General features: G+C 42.1%; 1 protein-coding gene across 2 annotated transcripts in view; it reads right to left on the bottom strand.

The window, feature by feature from the left end:
- Positions 1–590: 590 nt before the first annotated feature.
- The window catches only part of LOC143997374 (solute carrier family 7 member 13-like), a 149,594-nt gene continuing 126,997 nt past the window's right edge, over positions 591–23,187 (bottom strand). For both annotated transcript variants that reach the window (XM_077492953.1, XM_077492952.1), the window contains exons 2-4: positions 16,654–16,785; positions 10,073–10,437; positions 591–927 (exon numbers count right to left, since the gene is read on the bottom strand). In XM_077492953.1, coding sequence (XP_077349079.1) covers positions 682–927; positions 10,073–10,437; positions 16,654–16,785 — 743 coding nt within the window. In that variant the 3' untranslated portion in view covers positions 591–681. The remainder of the gene's footprint in view (positions 928–10,072; positions 10,438–16,653; positions 16,786–23,187) is intronic.

The following is a 23,187-nucleotide window of genomic DNA, read 5'->3' on the forward strand; positions in this document are numbered from 1 at the left end:
CCTTGTACACACGGTCGGATATTCAGACGGAAAATGTCTGATCGGACCGTGTTGTTGGATAATCCGACCGTGTGTGGGCTCCATCGGACTGTTTCCATCGGAATATCTGACGGACAAAGTTTGAGAGCTTGGCTATAAAATTTTCACACAACATGATCCGATTGGATTTTGTCCGATCGTTTGTAGAGAATTCCGATCGAACAAAGTGCCTCGCATGCTCAGATCGAATTCCGAGACCAAAGCTATTTGCTACTAGCCTAAACGTAGTCCCGTCGAAACTAAATTACGTCATCACATTCCGAACTATAGGATTTTCCGACAACTTTGTCCGACCGTGTGTATGCAACACCAGTTTCGGACAAAATCTGTCGGACCAAATCTAACGGATTTTGTTGTCGGAATGTCCGACCGTGTGCACAAGGGCTAAGAGTGCAGGCACGAAAAGTTCTAGGGTTCTATTTGTGGTAGGTGTCCCAGATTTCTGTTTCCCGTATGGGGGTATTATTCCTTCTGACCAGCATTAAGCAGTATAGAACATATTTATTCATCCACTGAATATTGCTTTGACAGTTGACACGATGCCCCGGCTCTTTAGTACTCTAGGAGCTTGAAAAGTCTTTATTTATTCACAGCAGTTCTCAACAGATACAATTTTGCTCGTAAATCAAAACAGCACCATTATTATTCTGTTTTGGAATCTTCAAACATATCAGTTGGGGAAACCTCAAGCAGTAACTGTAGATAACAAGTGACTTTATCGAAGTATGGGATTTTCAGTTTGAAATGGACAAAGGGAATGTAGATAATGATGCTGCTGAACATAAACAGCAAAGCATAAAAATATTGCACTTTTGGAGTCTGTATAATAGGAGCCAGGACCAGAAATGCTGACACTCCAACAACAATAAAGGCAAGAGGAAGGAAGACCTGAAAACAAAACAAAAATATTGATTATTATATAAGTATACCCTCTATTTGGAGTAATCAAAGTCTTTATATAATATAAGTCACATCATAAAAAGTTGCTGTAACCACTTATGTTCCAGATAGTTTTTTGTGCCTGCTATTTTTATGTACTGTAGATGTTTGTTCCTGGCCTTATGTTGTAGACAGAGCAGAATATGATTTTAATTGCCATTTGTAAGTGTCTGGTCCTTGCTGTCAATCACCACTCATTATAACCAGAATTGTGGACAGCTTTAAAAACAGCAGGAAACAAAATAAAATCTCCACCCTATTTTACAAAACCAACCCCTCCTCACACTTTACAAATTCACTTAAGGATCCTGATTATCTGCTTAATGATTGTGCCTTCTGGACGGTGGTATGTCTGTATTCGGGTGTTTGGTAGAGAACTCAGACATCAGATATGATTTGGAACTAAATGGAGCGCTACCCCTGTGGGAGCCGCTGGATATGATGGTTTCTCTGTTCTTTGCCTCGACCTTCTCGATATCCTCAGCCCCTGTGACACACCAGGTTGAGTGTACAAACATACAATATCACAGGAAATCACTGAAAGCAATACTCATTACCCAATAGTCGTGCTAAATCAAAGAAAACAGGCACCAAACCAGGTAGTAGAGGCAAACTACTAGGAACAAAGGGGGCTTCCAGGGTAATTATTATGGGAGGGGCAGTCGTTTGAGATGTTCTTCTGCCGGCTATTGTTGAGGTCCCATAAGAGCATGGGTGCACTTAACAACAGTCCCAGTTAACGCATGAAGTATAAGTACAGTATATGGTATAGCCTCAGCACAGGTGCAAGGTAGATTCAGATGCAATAAATTTTCCATATAATGCAGGTATAGGGTTGGTATAGGTGCAGTCTAGGTTTGGAATAAATGCAGTATAGAGTGCAGTTTTAGTTTGGTATGGATTGGGTACACTTGGTGTCCTGCTATCAATGGTTCAGTCTCTGTTAGAAGTATCAGCAATCTGCAAATAGCCCTCTCACCAGTCCCTGTAATCCTGCAGTGACCTCTAGCTGTAGAAGGGGGAGCCCACTTGCCCTCTACCCGAAAGCCTCCAGTAATCAGTGGTGGGAAGCTGAGGGTTATTGGATGTTCCAGTCTTCCTGCAGCAGCAGTGCAGGCGCTGTGATGTTAGTGGTGCTGTGCTATTCCCAGGTGTCCTCACTCCCAGTCTCAGGCTCTGATCTTTGCTGGTATGGTCTCCCTCTGGCAGGAAAATATCCAGACAGAGGTGCTCTCTCTCTAACTCCCTCAATGCCAAGAGGAAGAACTTTCCAGGCAGTTTAATAAAAATTATCTCTCCGTTCCTTCTACTGCACAGTGCATATCGGGATCTGTCATGTACAAAGTCTATTCATTCCATTATATGGGTGTCATCTCAAACTACAACTCCCAGGATTCTCAGCACTGTGCATAGAAGTCTACGGGCTTGCTTGGCTTTATCTCTCCCCTGCTGGCCGGAGGAGAATGGTGCAGCATAACGTCAGTATCTCTGTAGAGGGAGAGAAGAATAAAAGTCAATGGGGTTGATTTACTAAAGGGAAATCCACTCTGCACTACAAGTGTAGATCGCTGTAGATCTGAGAGGAAGCTCTAAAATTAGGGGAAGCTCTTCTAATTTTATCATCCAAACATGTGCAAGCAAAAATGCATTTTTTTTTTCCTTGCATGTCCCCCTTAGATCTACAGTGACTGCACTTGAAAGTGTACTTGTAGTGCAAAGTGGATTTGCCTTTCGTAAATAACCCCCAATGTCTCCTTCTACATATTGCTGCAGCCCAGCACCTGGCTACATAAATATACATAAATATAATATCTTTTTTTTAAACTTTACAGCTAATGATAAATTCCAAGTACCAAAGATTTGACTTCTTATTAGGCTCTTGCAATCCCTGTGCAGCAAACAGTTCAGGGAGGGGGAGAGAGAAGAAGCCAATGGAGCTACTGTACTTAGGTATGCTGCAGTGCAGGGAGAATGCTGATAGAAGGAGAAAGTGATGGAGAAATGAGCTCATTAGTCTGCTGCTTCTCCTTTCATAGTCGCAGGGTGGTGGTGGTGGGAAGAAACCTGCAAGTAAAAGTAAAAGAAATTGCAGCAGGAAAACATTTGCGCCCCTCCCCTGCCAGGCAGGGCTGTGCTGCGCGACTGAGCTGTGCAAATTCATCATTCACTTGGCATCCAAAGCTGAAGATTATGTTTGAAGGTTTTACAAAAATATATAAAGGTGTAGCCACGTCCTCTCTTTAAATGCTGACAATACAATACAATAAATCTCAGGCTATATCAATAATATAAAGTGCTAACAGTCCACATTCACAATTTTTAATCAGTGCAATCCATTGTGTGCTCCTTAATGCCCATATAACATTGCCTTCTTATCTTCAATCCGTGCTTAACAACTTGCTGACCACCTACCGCATATTTACTATGGCAGGACAGCTCTATTGTGCGAAATCACATACCTATATGTAATGTCATGCAATAGCCACTGTGTGGCGAGCACACGCCGCCTGAGGCGCAATCACTCGCTGATCGGACACAGGGGATGCCAATCAGCGGGTCCAGTGGATGCCATCCACTCACAATCGTTCCTGGAAGAGGCAGAACAGCAATCTGCCTACATAAACAAGGCAGATCGCCGCTCTGACAGGGAAGAAGATGGCAATCTTGTGTTCCTGCTCCAAGCAGGAACACCGATCCCAGTCAGAGCAACCCCCACACAGTTAGCAAGCACCCCCCCGGGACACACTTAACCTCTTGATCGCCCCTGCTGTTAACCCCTTCCCTGCCAGTGTCATTAGTACAGTAACAGTGCATATTTTTAGCACTGATCACTGTATTAGTGTTAATTGTCCCCAAAAAACTGTCAAAAGTGTCAGTTAGGTGTCCGATTTGTCTGCCGCATTGTCGCATTCCCCCTAAAAATCGCTTATCTCTGCCATTACTAGTAAATTAATAAATAAATAAAAATTCCATAAAAATATCCCATCATTTGTAGGCGGTATAACTTTTTTGCTAACAAATCAATATTTATTAGGATTTTTTTTTACCAAAAATATGTAGCTGAATACATATTGGCTTAAACTGATAAAGACATCAGATTTTTTAATTTTTTATTAGATATGTTTTATAGCAGAAAGTAAAAAATATATATTTTTTTGTTCAAAATTGTTGCTCTTTTTTTGTTTATAGCTCAAAAAATAAAAACCACAGAGGTGATCAAATACCACCAAAAGAAAGCTCTATTTTGGGAACAAAAAGGACATCAATTTTATTTGGGTACAGCATTGCGTAACCACCGTTAATTGTGAGTTAAAATAATGCACTGCCGTATCACAAAAAGTGGCAGACGTGGTTAACATGCATTTCACCACCAAACCAAATGTGCTTATCCTCCACCATGCAAAAGGCCCACTCACCAGATGGCCATATATAAAAATTGCTGTTAATCTCCTCCGCTCTTTCCAATTCTCCGGGGATTACACGTTTAGTGGGATAATGCCCCTCTCACATTCACTCATGCAATTTAAAAAGCCCATCATTGCGAGATATATTTATTAAGATTAAAATCCACTTTCATAAGTAAAATGCTTACTCACACATTGATGTGCAAATGATGTACCTTTAGACCTAATTCACACCTATGCAGGTTGCAGTTTGCATATTCCAGGTTTTTCTATACACATGTTTGATCCATTGAAATCTATGGAACCGAAAATACAACCTGCTTTTCATAAAATGCACAGATGTGAGCATGCCCCTTTGGAAACCATATTGAATGGACTGTAATATGTTTCTGCAAAATTGAAAACGCACAAAAAAATGCATAGGTGTGAACCAGGCCTTAGACCAGCACTGAGTCTTTCCAGCAATCCAATGCAAATCTCCAACCCGCATTTCAGAATAAAGGGAAATCCTCCCTCTGGTGTGTGGACCAAAGCAGGAGACAAAGAAAGCCTCCCTTGCGCTGAACTCAGCGGCGGTGCGTCCACAAGGGCATAGGGCACTGCCCACTCTCTCCTGCCACTCCCTCTAGCAGCAATAGAAAGATTCACGCATTGCATGAATCTATCTATGGCCGCAGCAGCCACCCTGAATTACAGAGCCAGGAGGTGTTTTTGAAGCACCTGAATAGAGCCATAGGCTCTAATAGGCATCAAAAAAGGTGACCTGCGAGTGCCATGCTGGGTGCTCGGAGGTCACTCAGCTGTGTTAGAAAAGCAAATGAATATTCGCTTTCCTAACACTAAACCGCCTCTCCGCCAATCAGGTGCTCAGATCTGTTACCCGTCACTTGATTGGCTGATACGACAGGCGCTGTGATTGGACACCTATCAGGCATCCAACATAGAAGAGGACGGGAAGAGAGGACGAGAGAAGACATCGAGGAGCCATCCCACTGAGACAGGGTAAGTGCAGACGGCAGGTGGGGGGCACACTGGCAGAATTGGTTATGGCACAGTGGGAGCATTTGATGGGGCATAGTGGGAGCATTTGATGGGGCACAGAGGCAGAATTTGATGGCACAGTGGGAGCATTTGATATAGCACAGTGGCTGCGTTTCATGGGCACAGTGGCGGCAATTGATGGGCACAGTGGCTGTGTTTGATAGGCACAGTGGTTGCGTTTGATGGCACAGTGGCTGTGTTTGATGGTACAATGGCGCCAATTGATGGGCACAGTGGCTGTGTTTGATGGGCACAGTGGCTGCGTTTGATTGCACGGTGGCTGTGTTTGATGGTACAGTGGCGGCAATTGATGGGCACAATGTCTGCATTTCATGGCATAATGGCTGCGTTTGATGGCACAGTGGTGGCAATTGATGGGCACAGTGGCTGCGCTTGATGGTCACAGTGGCTGCGTTTGATGGCACAGTGGTTGTGTTTGATGGTACAGTGGCTGCAATTGATGGGCACAGTGGCTGCGTTTGATGGCACAGTGGCTGTGTTTGATGGTACAATGGCGGAAATTGATGGGCACAGTGGCTGTGTTGATGGGCACAGTGGCTGCGTTTTGATGGCACAATGGCTGTGTTTGATGGTACAATGGCGACAATTGATGGGCACAGTGGCTGCATTTGATGGGACAGTGGCGACAATTGTTGGGCACAGTGGCTGCGTTTCATGGGCACAGTGGCTGTTTGATGGCACAGTGGCTGCGTTTCATGGGCACAGTGGCTGCATTTGATGGCACAGTGGTGGAAATTGATGGGCACAGTGGCTGCGTTTGATGGCACAGTGGCTGTGTTTGATGGTACAGTGGTGACAATTGATGGGCACAGTGGCTGTGTTTGATGGTACAGTGAGGCTACAATTTTGATGGGGGGTTTTTTCAGACTTTTTCAGTTTGTTTGCACCCCTCCAAAAATTTTGAGCACCAGCCGCCACTAGCTGAACTGCTGGCACCTGAGTCGGACAGGCAGAAGGAGTGGCAGCTGTGGTGCTTCGGGTGCACAGCAACTATGAGTACTACAGCACTGGAATCACTGGGGGTGGGGAGTTACCTATTTCCCCCTTATTGACACCCCTGTGTCATTTTTACAACAAACTCACCTTTCTCACTCCCTTCGCTTGTTTCACTGTCTCCTTGGTGTGCATAAAAAACACACCAAGCTTTATTACTCCTAAAACAACCTCTGATTCTCTGGGAATTGTTACATTTAACCGATGCAATATGATTTAAGTACAGTTGTGTATTCTCTTTATTATTTTTTATGGTTTGTATATTAGCTAGCAAAGAGGTGTTTAGTTTGGATAATTAGACCTGCTTCAAAGAGGAATCTTGACAAACAAAACTAAATTGAATTGGAAACCCTCAACATTTCAGCTGTGACTTATGGCCAAGAATGTTCATTGCTCAGCTGTTCTTCAATAATAAAAAAAAAAAATATATGATTTAAAGGAAAAAGTTAGTGTATTTTCTGTGAGCACATATTCTGAGTTATTATCGTACAGTAGTCATTTTTACGACCAAATTTTTACATGCTTATGCTGCATACACACGATTGGACTTTCTGGCAGACTTGCTCCGGTGGACCGGAATCCGTCAGACAATTCGATCATGTGTGTGCTCCAGCGGACTTTTTTTGCCCAAAAGTCAGACGGACCTAGAAATAAAACGTTTCAAATCTATCCAATGGACTCAAGTCCGATGGACTAAAAATCGGGAAAACCATTCGTGTGTGTGCTAGCCTGACGGACCATATATGACGCAAGGGCAGCTATGGGCTACTGGCTATTGAACTTCCTTGTTTAGTCCCGTTTACGTCATCACGTTCAAAACAAACAGACTTTCAAACTGACTTAGTCCGGTCGTGTGTGGCCAAGTCCGTTTCGTTCAGAAAGTCAGTCGAACCTCTGCTGAAAGTCCGTCGGGAAGACTGTCGGACCTAATCCGTCAAAAAGTCCGGTCCTGTGTACGCGGCATAAATCACTCATGTTTCTTATTATAGTATTAAATGCAGAGATTTATAGATTAGATACTAGAGGAAGGTTAGATGAGCTGCTACAATGAATGTCTCAATGCTTAAAGTGTTTGTGAACACAAATTTGTAAGACTATGCCAGCCCCCCCCCCCCCCCATTACAGTATCTATATGCATTAGTATCAACATAAAGCATGAATCAAACTACATAAACCTTCAACACCAACGATTAATAGTTCATATATAATAGTTCACCCTTATGTGCCAATCCTTCATACTGCAGGACCATCTTTAAGGCGGGGCAAAAGGGGAAACTGCCCCGGGCCCAGTTATTGTAGTGGAGCCCAACATGAATAAGTACATGCACTTGGTTGAGCTGAAGTTTTTCTCTATTTCAGCTGCTTATCTATTATCGTCCTTCTCTGCCACTCTGCTTACTATTAACATTACCATTGCTGCCTGTGCATAACACTGGTCAGCATGGATGAGCAGAGAGCTAGAATGTTCTGTGATTAACAACCTGAATTAGCTCATTTGCCCTGCTGAGTTGAACTCTTTCACTGCTTTAACCACTAAACTATAACTCATTTATGTCTCTCTGCTTGCTATGATCATTGACAGTACTGTTTTGAAGGTAATCCTGGTTGGCTTCATTAACCCCATCTTTTCTACAACATGTTAAATTCTGCTGAAATGCAAGACAACACTTCTACTCTGGCAAGGGGACTGCTGCGTAAGTCTGTAGCATAATCTGTCTAGCAGCCAATCAGTTAGCATTAAAGATGTACTGTAACCCCAACAACCATTCAGTGAGTGGTAATGACTTTCTGTAACCTCTAGCAACCAACCAGCAAGCAGAAATGATGTGCTTTATCCTCTAGCAACCAGTCAGTGAGTGGTATTGATCTACTGTTACCTCTAGCAACCAATCACATAGCAGTATTGATGCGCTGCAACCTCTAGCAACTAATCAGTTTATCTTAATATGTGCTGTAACCTCTATCAACCATTGTTAGCAGTATTTATGTGCTATAACCTCTAGCAACCAATCAGTTAGCAGTAATGATGTGCTGTAACCTCTAGCAACTAATCAACAAGCAGAAATGATGTGCTTTATCCTCTAGCAACCAGTCAGTGAGTGGTATTGATATACTGTTACCTCTAGCAACCAATCACATAGCAGTATTGATGTGCTGTAACCTCTCGCAACCAATCCGTTAGCAGTAATGATGTGCTGTAACCCAGTGGTCATCAACCCTGTCCTCAGGGCCCACTAACAGGCCAGGTTTTATGTATTACCTTGGGGAGATGCAGACTAGAATACTGCAATCACTGAACAGCAAATTATATCACCTGTGATGTATTTCAGTTATCTTGCAAACCTGGCCTGTTAGTGGGCCCTGATGACAGGGTTGATGACCACTGCTGTAACCTATAGAAACTAATCAGCGAGTAGTAATGTGTGATGTAACCTCTAGCAACCAGTCTGTGAGCAGTAATGATATGCAATAACTTCTGGCAACCAATCACAATCACTGCTTGATCTTCTTGATCTGTTGCACTGATTTTGAGCCTAGCTACTTTTTATTGCATGTCTCAGAGCAGGTGAAGAGTGAAATTTCATGCGGGGGGGGGGGACTGAAAAAATGTTTGCCCAGGGTCCAATCAATAATAAAGATGGCCCAGTGACTCCCACAACCATTCACATATGCGCTCACCTCCAAAACTGACCCGCCTATACCAGGTCAGACCATGCTTTGCCACACTGGAGTATACAACTGAGCTCCTCTCCAATGCTCCTCTGTTTTCTGTGGTTACACACCTCTCCAAGTATTGGGTGTATGGCCATTTAAATCCACGGATAGCTCTCTACAGACAAGCTTATACTACATAGGATAACCTAATGATGTAGTAAGTTAAATAATTCTATATTTTTATTATTATGTAAGTGCAATATTTTTAATAAACAACAATGTGTTTAACTTACTACACCATGAGGTATCCTGTGTCATATGAGTTTGTCTGCAGAGATCTACCCACAAATTTAAAGAGTCATACACCTAATACTTTGAGAAATTAATAACCAAAGAAAGCAATAGAGGAAACAAGGAGGAGCATTGGAAAGGAGCCCGGTTGTGTACCCCAGTGGGGGAAGCGTGGTCTCACCTGGGATAGGCGGGTCATTTTTGGAGGTGAGCGCATATGTGAATGGTGGTGGAAGTCACCGTGCATGGAATAAGAAAGATTGGTATAAGGATGGACTATTCTATATGAACTAAGTATCATCGATGTGGAAGAAGTATTAATTATTGCATTGAAAGATTTATGTAGTTTGGTTGATTCTTGCTTCATGACCATACTTATGCACATAGATACTGTAATGATTTAATATCAGGTTTGGAGATTACATGTGCTTATTGTAATTAGCACAGATATTGGTATGGCACTAGGTTTGCATTAATTTATATACCATGATTTGTAAGCCCATTTGCTGCCCATAATTGGCCAATCACAGTGATCTCGTGGTCGGGAAGTCCATCCCACCTCCTGCCATAAGACCTAGTTAAAGGCTCATTTGGAAGGTCTGGGAAAAAGGTTTAGGTTTAAAGAGAAATGTACTTTTTCCAAAGTGATGCTATCATTATTCATATCATCATTTGGGTTTTTGTCTCACCTTGTATGGGCGTTCCAGATTGGGCTCCCTGAAGCGAAGAACAATTAGACTAATACAAGTTAGTCCAACTAGGAGCCATGAACAAAAGCTGAAGTAATTAGTCAACGAGAGGAGGTCAGAAGGTATGACAAATATGCACCCTATCAATGTGGAGATCATCATCGCTGGCGCTGGAGTCAAGTGACGGACATGGAGCATGGAGATGATCGACGGTAAATGTCCTTCTTTGCTGCCAGCATAATTTAACCTTCCCAGCATAAACATGCCGCCATTGAGAGAACCGAATATGGAAAGGGCCACTGAGACAGGTATAATCCAAGCCCAAGATGGGATCATTCTATCAGCCCAGGTAACCGAGACAGCAGCTGCAATGAAAGAATGGTATAGAATGATCAATTGAACCCAACTTGTTTAGAATGTCAGTGTCAACTGGCCCCAGATATCAAAAATCAAGTAATCCCAAGTATTTTCTACAGAGCACTAAATACCCTAATACATATCTAACAAACGTTTAACTATGGTGAAAGTATAGTGTATTTTTAGTATATATTTTGAGTTATTCTTACGTTTAAAGCTGAAATGTATTCTGGTTATATTTTGCTATCTTTTAAAGCTGAATATATATATATATATATATATATATATATATATATATATATATATATATATATATATATATATATATTTATATATATATATATATATATATATATATATATATATATATATATATATATATTTTTTTTTTTTTTTTTTTTTTTTTTTTGCGTAATTACATTGGTCCAGCTTGGACCCCAATGTAAGTATACATATTCTGTATATATTAGGTATACCACAGTGATACTTCACTTCCACAGTGGTCACACAGGTATGGAATATGTATGCTTATATTGGCCCAAAACACACCTGGAGTTCAGCTTTAAAGCATATTCCACACTCCAGTTTTGACATCCAGTTCTTTTACAATGATGTGTGTTGCCCAGATTTTAATACCATTCAAATACAAATTTCCCAAATATATCCAAATATAATCAACAGTTCAACTGAAACAACACTTAAAAAAAGAGGCACCAAATAGTAGCAACTCTGACCCAGATGTAAACGTACAGCATCTTAGAATGTGAACCAGCTGACACGTCCTTATTCAATGTTTGCAACTTCCTCTGGTTGTCCATATCCTGGACGCTGCAAATTCCTAGCATCTTCAGCCTTGCTGCTGGCCTCAAACCAGAGCTGTTACATAAACTCAAATTGTGTTGCGGCTTCTCATCACTTGTTACATTCGTCTAAAGTTCAATATGTTCAATTCGAATTTTTTGGAAGCATAAATAAATTATAATTGAATAAATTATGTGCACTAGCCCGCCTGTGGCTGATTTTATTTCTCAGTGTTGTTCAACTTTTCTTGATATCAAATCAGGCCACTAGGCTTTTGTAAGTTGTTCAGAATCCTCCAGTGTATGGTGCATTGATAAGATTGTTTGAAGCTAATTTCTAGATTTGGTGATTCAAGTGAGGATTTTGAGACTGTTCGAGCTCACCAATTTTTTACAATCATTTATTTGTTTTACCATGCAGAATTGTTTTGCATTTACATGAATCTGTTTCTAAGGCATCAAGTGTCCCCTTTCTCTTTACACTCTACACAGGAATTGTTTTACCTGCCAAAAGTTTGTCTGTCTCAGTTGTGCAATATTACTGAACAACAAAGAATGCTGCAACATTCTGCAAAGGGAACACAGTTCTGCAAAATCCATGTCCTGCATTCTGCCCGCTCTTTCATCTACTGTTGAAAATCACTCAGTGGGGTGGCCCGTGGAATTTAACAAAGTGCATCTGTGCATGATGGTGAAAATAATAATTGTGGTCATGATACCACAGATGTAAGTTAAGCAAGGAGCCACTCTTCCACTTAAATTACCTACAAATTTAGTACAATATGCTGTTTTGGAATGGTCATCTCCAGCTGGTGTTTTTTTGGGGGGGGGTGGTAAACAACCACCCGCCCGGTTGGTCGGTGGCAACCCCCCCGCACGCGGAAGGACAGTCGGACATCAAAGACCCGCACTTACCCTATCTAAGTAGCGGGCGGGCAGTGTGTCCTACGGTTGGCAGCTTTCATCCTTCCTCCTCCTGTAGATCACGTCTCCACCCTCCTCCTAGGCATCCAATAGAATCACCTGTACTTTCAGCCAATCAGGTGATGGGTCTCAGGACCTGCTTCATGTTTGGCCGGAAGGAGGAACAGTGTGAAAATATTGAATATTTATTTCGCTATTGACACACAACTGGGTTAGCTCATAGCGCAGTTCCCTGCGCAACAATCCCACCCTATTTTGAAGCCTATTAAAGCCTCTGGTCATGTGCTTAAAAAAAACATCCCCCCATTGGAATCCATGCATCCAGTGCCCTGTATGTAAATCAGGAGACCGGACGCATGGATGGGGGACAGGGCCTGTGCACCCCTAGTGGATGGGCCACCACTGGTCATCTCACAACCCCCCCCCCCCCCCCAAGAGGGCTACACAAGTTTGCTACGTGGGACATTGATCTTTTTTATGTTGAAGACACTTCAAGGAGTAAAAGGAAGCCATCAATAACCTGATAATCCAGCATCATTGTAGCGTACCAAAATCACAAACAGCACTGAATTGGCCTTTTTCCAAGATTCATGTAACTCATTAAAGTGGAGTTCCATCCAAAAGTGGAACTTACGCTCATTTGGCTCTTCTCCCCCTCCGGTGCCACAGTTGGCACCTTTTGGTGGGGAGGGGGGACAGCATACCTGTCTTTGACAGGTATCCTGTTCCCATTTCTGGGAGTCCGGGCCACAGCCCGTGACATCACCATAGGGCTCCTTCTTCCTTTCCCTGGCGCCGGGCCAGTAGGAGAGAGGAGCGGGGTCTCGCGCATGTGCAGTAGGTTTCCCGGCATGAAGCCGTAAGGCTACACTGCCGGGTACCCCCACCGGCAATGGCGGCGGCAGCACCCGACAGCTGATGGAAACATCAGCTGTGGTGCCGGCATGAGATGAGATCATATCCATCCCAGCGTGGTCAGTTTTCTGGCTATGCCTGTCCTCCAATAATCAGACTTGTGCTGAAACGCCCCCCTGCACAGCCATTCACTGGTGAGATCAGTGTCCTTTTGTTTCTCAACCTCTAGATCTCTAAGGCTCTTATGCAAATAAGAGCAGAGGTTATGTGATCACTTTTTAAAACGAAAAAAGTTATTTATGATATATATATATATATATACACACACATACACATACAGGTGCATCTCATTAAATTAGAATATCATCAAAAAGTTAATTATTATTTCAGTAATTCAAGTCAAAATGTGAAACTCTTAAGCCGCGTACACACGGGCGGATTGCATGGCCTACTTAGTCCGTCATACAATCCGACGGACAGTCCGTCATACTTTCGAATGAACGGACTTGACCACACACGGATGCACAAACAGTCCGTCGAAAGCTTGCGCGATGACGTGTACAGCACGTACGACGGGACTAGAAATAGGAAGTCCAATACACAGCAATGCAACCTTCCGCCGTGTAAATCCTTTCTGAGCATGCGCCATTCTTAGTCCGTCGAACTAGCCTACTCACGAGCGGATTGTCCGCTGAAACCAAAGTATGACAGACAGTATTACGAAAATTCCGAAATACTTAGTACGCCAGACTGCACGCTGAAAAAGTCAGCTGAAGCCCACACACGAGTGGACTGTCCGCTGAAATGTGTTTCGACGGACTAAGTAGGCCATACAGTCCGCCCGTGTGTACGCGGCTTTATATTTCATATAGATATGTTACAGACGAGTGACATATTTCAAGCATTTCTTACTTTTCATTTTGATGATTATGGGTTACAGCTAGTGAAAACCCAAAATCTAGTAACTCAGAAAATTTGAAAATTACATAAGACCAATAAAAAAAAGATTTTTAACACAGAAATGTTGGCTTACCTGAAAGTATGTCCATGTACAGTATAGTATGCACGCAGTACTTGGTTGGAGCTCCTTTTACTTGAATTACTGCATCAATGCAGTGTGGCATGGAGGTGATCAGCATGTGGCACTGCTGAGGTGTTATGGAAGCCCAGGTTGCTTTAATAGCGGCCTTCAGCTCGTCTGCATTGTTAGGTCTGGTATCTCTGATCTTCCTCTTACAATACCCCACAGATTCTCTATGGTGTTTAGGTCAGGGAGTTTGCTGGCCAATCAAGCACATGATACCATGATCATTAAACCAGGTATTGGTACTGTTGGCTGCGTGGGCAGGTGCCATGTCCTGCTGGACAATGAAATCCGCATCTCCATAAAGCTGGTCAGCAGAAGGAAACATGAAGTGCTCTAGAATTTCCTATCAGAGGGCTGCACTGACTTTGGACTTGATAAAACACAGTGGACGAACACCAGCAGATTCCCACAGCAGTAAAGGTAAGACACAGATCAGCTCCGCAGCTGATCTGTGACAATGTCATCTGCTGGTGTTGGTCCACTGTGTTTTATTAAGTCCAAAGTCAGTGCAGCCCTCTACCAGGAAATTCAAGAGTACTTCAAGCTTGTCTGTTCTGAGGAACAGGAATTTTGCAAAAAATGCTAGCCAGTTCACGTCTCCACGGAGGCAGTCCCATGTCATGTGGACAGTTTTTTATGGACCTATGTGGAAGAACTTTTATGATATGGTTTTACCAAGTCTATGTTTGTGAGTATGCTACTTACCATCATATCTAATAAATAGCAGCTTATTAAGGGTAATGCGCTAGGTCTACACGCCTTCTGTTTCTTTTCATGTTCCAGAGTTTTAGATTCCCCAGTCTGTGGAGGGCAGCAAGAAGTGCATTATCCAATAATTGGCATTAAAGTAGAGATTCCATGGTCATGTAGAGGCACACTACACAGTGCAGTAGGTTGATTTGTGAGCTTTTTTGGCTAAATAGGGTTTATGTCTGGAGACATGCTTGGCCAGTCTATCGCCTTTACTCTCAGCTTCTTTAGCAAGGCAGTGGTCGTATTTATCATGTTGGAATACTGCCCTGTGTCCCAGTCTCCGAAGGGAGACAATCATGCTCTGCTTTAGTATGTCACAGTACATGTTGGCATTCATGGTTCCCTCAATGAACTGTAGGTCCCCAGTGCTGGCAGCACTCATGCAGCCCCAGACCATAATACTCCCACCACCATGCTTGACTGTAGGCAACGCACACTTGTCTTTGTACTCCTCACCTGGTTGCCGCCACACACGCTTGACATCATCTGAACAAAATAAGTTTATCTTGGTCTCATCAGACCACAGGTCATGGTTCCAGTAATCCATGTCCTTCCTTAGTCTGCTTGTCTTCAGCAAACTGTTTGTGGGCTTTCTTGTGCATCATCTTTAGAAGAGGCTTCCTTCTAGGATGACACTCACGCAGACCAATTTGATGCAGTGTGTGGTGTATGGTCTGAGCACGGAAAGCTGACTCCAATACTGGAAGCACTCATATATCTATTTCCCAAAGGCACCCTCTGGATATGATGCTGAGCATGTGCACTCAACTTCTTTGGTCGACCATGGCGAGGCCTGTTCTGAGTGTAATCTGTCCTGTTCAACTGCTGTATGGTCTTGGCCACTTTGTTGCAGCTCAGTTTTAGGGTCTTGGCAATCTTTTTATAGCTGAGGCCATCTTATGTAAAGCAACAATTTTTTTTTTCAGATTCTATGATTGAATCTATTAACACACGCAATGACACTATCTCTTCTCCTCTGCTCAAATACAATGCAACACCCTTCTCACTCAGTTCTCAGGAATGCCCTTTGCCAGTAATCCAACCTCCAGCACAAAATTAATCAGCTGATTGGACTGTAAGATTTACTTTGGGTTGACCTTTTGTTTGATTAGATCTTTAATGAATTACCGAATCCTGTCGAATTAATTTGTTATATTCGCTATAATTTCTTTCGTATTAGTTGAAATTCGTTATTTTTTTATTCGGACATTTGGTAGCATTCGAATGTCTGAAAGATGCAAAATTCGGCCGAATTTTGATTTGTTACGAAACGAATTGCACGAGTCTACAGGTTCTGTAAAGTCATCATGGAGGAGTGAAAGAGGACTCCAGTGGCAATCTGTGAAGCTCTGGTGAACTTCATGCCCAAGAAGGTTAAGGAAGTGCTGCAAAATAATAGTGGCCACACAAAATATTGACACTTATTATTCCAGCAATTAGGACATTTTCACTTAGGGGTGTACTCACTTTTGTTGCCAGTGGTTTAGACAGTAATGGCTGGGTGTTAAATTATTTTGAGGGGACAGCAAATTTACACTGTTATACAAGCTGTACAGTCACTACTTTATATTGTAGCAAAGTGTCAATTCTTCAGTGTTGTGACATGAAAAGATATAATAAAATATTTACAAAAATGTGAAGGGTGTACTCACTTTTGTGAGATACTGTATATGTTTAGAAGGAGTTTTTCTTTAAAGTCACAAATATCTAAGAAACATATGAGTCTAAATTCGCTGCTTAATTTGAAAAAGTGACTAACCCTGTAACAGTATTTTTTCTTTATTGTTAAACAGAAATTGATGTACCTGAGGATATAAGCTCTTTGGGTGTCAGAACGGTGAGGTATGAGATGTTCACCAGCAAGTAGAAGGCAATCACGGCACACATAGCTGCTACTACACTGCGAGGGATGTTCTTGCTTGGGTCTTTTATTTCCTCTGGAAAATAGAAACCAAAAATAATCAATAAAACATAGTGCAACCTTTGTCATTGGAAAATGCTGAAAAAGTGATCCATGGTTAAGCTGGAAGAAACCATTTGAACGTTCAGACTTTTTATCATATATTCTTACTGCCATGAAAGAAAATCTTTAAAGAAATATGGAATAACAGAAACAAGATAACAAAACAATCTGTTAATTAATCTGTTTATATCTTTGGTATTGCTTAGGAGTCCAAATAACCCTACTTTGACGCTCAGGTGTTTGCAGCAGTGCCAGGGTCTGTGCAGCTATCCCTTTATTGTCAAGACAAGGACTATAGACAATATGAACTGGATGGATTGGTGTCTTTATTCAACCTTACTAACCATGTAACTATGTACAGAAAAACAAAAACAAGACCTGTCCCTGTGTGTGGAAGACAGGTTGCGGATCCAAAGCTGCATACAGGATTCCAGCTGACGTTTGAGCACAGGTGATTTTGTAGATAACTTGGGATCATGTGAGTATAATTACTGTGTTTTTATATAACTAATAAAGGGGTTTATTGCGCTGGGGTTGGGCTTCTCTTGTTTTTGTTTTTTTTGACTGCACATCATGGTGCTCTACAGCAAAATGTTGGTGGAGCCCCCTCTACTTAACCCTCCAACAGTGTACTTTAACTCACCTATCTGCTGCACCTGGATCTGCTTGCTTGCCTCCTTCTCCTTCACATGCATAGAGTGGTAGATTGGATGTACAGCTTTAAAGTAATCTGAGATATGTGTTGCTACATGCCTCACCTTTAGGAGACATGCTTTATTAGTAAGTGGGCAGTGGGCAGATGACTTCTGCTCTTCTTTGGCTCTGTGTAGAGTCTTATCGCTGACAACAAAATCAGCCAACCAGAGAGCATGGTCCCTCAGACTTTGGGGGGCCGTACTGTGGCCAGTGGGAGTAGAATTTCCTCCAGCATCAATGGGAGTAAAGGATGCCCCATCATTGGTGGGAAGAATATTGCCCCATTGTTGGTGTCAGTGGGAGAAATAGCACCCAATCATTCATTTCAGTAGGAGGAACAGTGCTGTCAGTGCAAAAAATAGTGCCCCATCGTCCTTGTTAGTGGGAGAAATAGTGCCCCATTGTCAGTGTCAGTGGGGATAAGTGCTTTGTATCAGTGGGAGGAATAGTATTTCAAGGACCTGATAAAGGCAAAAAAAAGGCCACATCTGGTCCGGGATGTAGTTGGGAGACTGCTAAACTAGAAGAAGAAAATAAGACACTGCCAGATTAACAAATGGTTTCTTGATGATAGTGTAGTTAATAACATGGCAAACCTTTTAGGCAGTGGTCGGCTGAACCTTTTTTTTACTAGTATTGGGTGCAATGGGAAAGGGTTTGAATCTCTGTCAAGTTTTTATTACTGTCCGTGTCTCCGTTGAAGAGATTCATTCAGCTTTGAATGGAGACAATATTTCCAGTGAGCACTGTCAGGGGTAAAATGTACGCCTATGTTGTGGAAAGGAAATTCTACTACTATCTAGAAACCGAAAAGCTCACTGTACTCAAACCCTGGTTCAAGTCTGGATAAATGAGATATGCTGGTGCCAAAACTGTGGGCTAACTTGTAACAATAGTATCCAAAAGAGTTGCCACTGAGGCTGGATCAAATGAATGTAAGAACTCCTTTATTTGGACATACTGTAGGGTTAGGAACCCATAAAACAAGACACGGTTACACGTTTCAGCCTTTCAGCCTACGTTTCAGTAGTCATAGCTCTATATTCTATCTAATGCAGTGGTCAACAACCCTGTCCTCAGGGTCCACTAACAGGCCAGGTTTTATGTATTACCTTGGGGAGATGCAGACTAGAATACTGCAATCACTGAACAGCAAATTATATCACCTGTGATGTATTTCAGTTATCTTGCAAACCTGGCCTGTTATGCCCTGTACACATGACCAGTTTTCCCGTCGGGAATAAACTCTGAAGGTTTTTCCGATGGAGTTACGACGGAATTACAATGAAACTGTTTTGCGTACACATGATCACCCCAAAGTTCGACCGTCAAGAACGCGGGGACGTACAACACATATGACGGGACTAGAAAAAGGAAGTTTAATAGCCAGCAGCCAATAGCTTCTGTCTCGTACTTGCTTCAGAGCATGCGTCGTTTTTGGTCCGTTGGAACAGCATACAGACGAGCGGTTTTCCCATTAGGAATTGGTTCAGTAGGAAATATTTAGAACATATTCTATTTCTAGGTCCCTCAGAATTATCAACGTAAAAAGTCTGATGGGGCATACACACGATCGGAATATATGATGAAAAGCTACCGTGTGACTTTTTCTGTCCTACAATCCGCTCATGTGTACGCGGCATTAGTGGGTCCTGAGGACAAGGTTGATGACAACTGATCTAACGTGTCAAAAAGACAATAAAGAAGGAGAAGTCAACTCAACAATGACACAGACAATATAAACTATGCAGAGATCTGAAACCCTTTGCTATTCTATCTAAAATAAGAAACATGTTTTGGCTGGAATTCCAATTGACTTTTTCATAAAGTATATATTTAACATATTTATACATAGAGCCAAGGGGTTATTTATAGAATGAATGTTCACGTTATTGTTCTTTGGGTCCCAATATCTCTGTATACCCTGTTTTTACATATCCCTGCACATGCCAAGGCAATGGAAATGACCACCAACACTTCTAAATATAGAAAAATAAATTAAACCCACTTGTTTAAAGTAGAACTACACTTTGCAGAATAAAGTGAAAAGAGATACAGTTTCTTACAGATAAAGCCAGAGCACAACATTGAAGTTAAAATAAATACATCAGAAATCAACTGTGACTAATTCTGAATTCTGAACAATGTAGTTTTAGCATGGCACGGCCTTTGTTTGTCTGAAAGCTAAAGTTAAACAGACAAGTACACAAAGTACAAAACACCACAAAAATCCAAGAACATTTTAGTGGGCCTGATTACATCTAATTATAACGTTACAATATGCAGTGTTTTTACACCATGCAATTATTGGCATGTATACAATGTTATAGTTGAACATATGTACACTTAGTAAGAAAGCACTCAGCTGGAAAGCTAATTCTTTTCCACCTAGGGGGTAAACAGCCTGTGTTGTCGATTGTGCAATTAAAGTGCAACATGTTTTACTTTGCCATAAAACGCACTTAAAAGCAATGAGTCTCATTTACAATATCATTAGAGAATTTCCCATCTGTGAATATATGCTGGAAATAGTTTCCTGCTTAAATACATCAAACCACGTAGCGGAGCATTGTCTTAATAAATTTAATTTGGCAGGAATAAGTAATTAGAAAAGTTTAGGATAGCACTTTGTGCTATGAGAAGGGAAACTTCCATGTGTGTAAAATTCAGTGGAGACCATAACTCTACAGATGACATTTTATTATTTATATATACATATATATATATATATATATATATATATATATATATATATATCCGTATATATTAGGGATGCACTTATACCATTTTGAGAGTATGAGCACTCTTTTGTAAGCCAATTTCTAGGAAGAGTAGGTAGAGGGATTTTTTTGGGAGTTGGGTGAGGATAGGGTGAGGGCAGGGTGGGGGGAGTAGGGGGGTAAGTGAGGGTAGGATGGGGGCGTAGGGAGGTAAGTGATAGCAGAGTAGTGGGGTAAGTGAGGGCAGGGTGGGGGGGCTATGTTTGGGCAAGTTGGGGGGGTAGGGGGGTATGTGGGTACTCTGTGTTAAATGTGGACACCCTATTACACAAGCAATGTCATGGAGCAGGAGGTCATATTGATCATTGGGACACCAGGACTACACGCTCTTTACCCCTACAGGGGTAGGGTTTTCTGGTGAGTGCATAAAACAAAGGGGGGGGGGGGCACAGAAGTCACCTTATTTCTCTGCACAGAAATTGGGATAAAATGTCATCAACTGGATTCTGCACAAGTCACATTATGGACATTTATTACGGATAGTTCTTTATCACAGATTTGGACTTACCATATATATTGGTTTCATTTTTTTACATTGGTTTTGGTTTGTGTATTTTTTATGTCACTTGATTTATTAAGGAATTTTTTCAGGTATCATATACTGGACACAACAGACACAAGTGCATAATTTTTTTCAGTTTGCTTTTACTTTTAGTTATGATATAAGGAGATTTGGGCTATTCAATGTGAAGTTTTTTCAGGGAGGCTGCAGCTTAGCACACACCTAAGCACGGAATTTTAGTTAAATATATATTACATGTGGTCCTTTTCAGATCTGTGCAGTGATTTCAAAAATAAAATGACATTGTTCTGTTTGTGCTTGCTGTAGCTCCACCCCTTGACTGAAAGTGGTATTAAACCCAAAACCAAAACCGTTATATATATTGCAGGTAACCAATCAAAAGGCCCCTTTCACACGGGACGGATCAGTAATGATCCGCCCCGTGATGATCCGCTCGCTCAGCGGGGATCGCTCCATTGTCCCCGCTGAGCCGGCGGCGGACAGGGCGGTCTCCGCACACTGTGCAGGGATCGCCCTGTCAGCTCTCCGCTCTCCTCTATGGGGATCGGATGAGCACGGACGGTTCATCCGATCCGCTCTGCAGACAGATAGAAAAATAGGATTTTCCTCCGTCTGCAGAATCGGACAGTAGCGGAGGCAGACAATAGCGGGTGTCTGCGGATGTTCATCCGCAGACACCCGCTGTCCCATAGGGATGAATGTATGCCCGTATTTCATCCGCAAACGGATGGATGAAATACGGACATATCGTCCGCATGTGTGAATGGGGCCTTAGTTGTGGTGGCTGCATTCATTTTTTTTTTTTTTTTTTTTTTTATTAAATCCGAAGGTTTACAAACCCTTTAAGTTTTTCCCATCTTTTTTTTTATTTAAATTTTTCATCTTCATTTTAATACAATTGATGGACTTTTGCACTTTATTGACAGCACTACATGTTTGATTTTGATACATGTCCTTTAACCAAGATGTGAAACACAAACACTCTACTTAGAAGCATAGTGCTTTGGGAATTTACATCCAAGCTATAAACAGCAGTCCTTCTTGAAAACATTTCTGTCAGACCTATTTGTTGAGTCATAGGTCAGGCAGGTAAAAAAAAGATTAGTCATAAAGCACAGTGGGACATTCAGCAATTGCAATCTTCTGAACAGATAAACCAAAATTACCTTGAATGGTTTCTTTTCATTAAATTAAAAGTACAAGCCCATGCAAAGATTGATCATTTTAATTGGGCTGCCTGCTTTTTTTTTTTTTTTTTGTAGATATTAATGGATACATGAACCTTTATATGATTTCCTGCATGATAGTTTCTGAATTATGGAAAACACTGATATTAAATACAAAACTTTATTTTTTCTTTATATCTTTGCGTGATGCTAGTTACAGAACTAACAGCTTATTTTAGATTATGACTTACCTGCTGTTTATCTTCTATCGGGGTTAGCAAAACAATCATATTTTCAGTCAGTGTTACCTGGCAGCAACATTTATTGTTTTTTCATATTATTAATGGTCTGCTCTTCTGTGTTTGCACAGCTTTTAACATATTTTAAGGTTCCCTCCTAGTGGCTACCTCTATATTAACACTGTAGACAGAGGCGTAACTAGAACCTTCAGGGCCCTGGTGCAAGAAACCATGAAGAGCCCCCCGACAGGAGGGGGGACATGTGACAGGAGGGGCGGCAGTATGAAAGATGGGGCTGTGTGACAGGAGGGGCTGCAGTGCAACAGGAGGGGGACAGTATGAAAGGAGGGGGCCGTGTGGTGGGAGGGGGACAGTATGAGAAGGAGGGCACCATGTGGCATGACTTATCTGACAAGAGCAGTCTGGAGGAGCAGGAGCCGGAGTCGGGGGTGGGTTGGAGCGAAGAGGAGGATCGATGACACCTTGTCAACAGCTTCTCCTCCTTTCCCTCAGGCATTCAGCAGCTGCAGGAGCCAGGAGGTAAATGAAGGGGATCGTTTTTTCTATAAGCCGCTACGCTGTGCCACCCCCCCTATCCAAGAGTAGACCAATATGACAGGGGAGCCGCAGGGACCCACTGAAGCAGGGGGCCTGGCCACAACTGTGACCTTTGCAACCTCTATAGTTATGCCCCTGATTGTGGAGCAACCATGTAGAGCAACGGTTTCAACAAAATCAAATAGAGGATTTAGGATTTATACTCCTAAAGTCATGAAGAGTTTTAGCAGAAAAACACTTGACGCTACAGAAAAATATGTGTAAACGTGTGTAAACATGTGTTAGTACTAGGCACATTCAGAGCTTGAGCGTTAATTCATTTCAGTGGTCAGTCTGGCCAATGAAATGGATTAACACCCAAGCACTTGACACTGCTAAATAAGGCTAATGTGGTGCACATGCTTACCAGCATCC

Source organism: Lithobates pipiens, unplaced genomic scaffold, assembly GCF_037356315.1.
Source record: "Lithobates pipiens isolate NorthernLeopardFrog02 unplaced genomic scaffold, aLitPip1_a1.2 Scaffold_19, whole genome shotgun sequence".
NCBI lineage: Eukaryota > Metazoa > Chordata > Amphibia > Anura > Ranidae > Lithobates > Lithobates pipiens.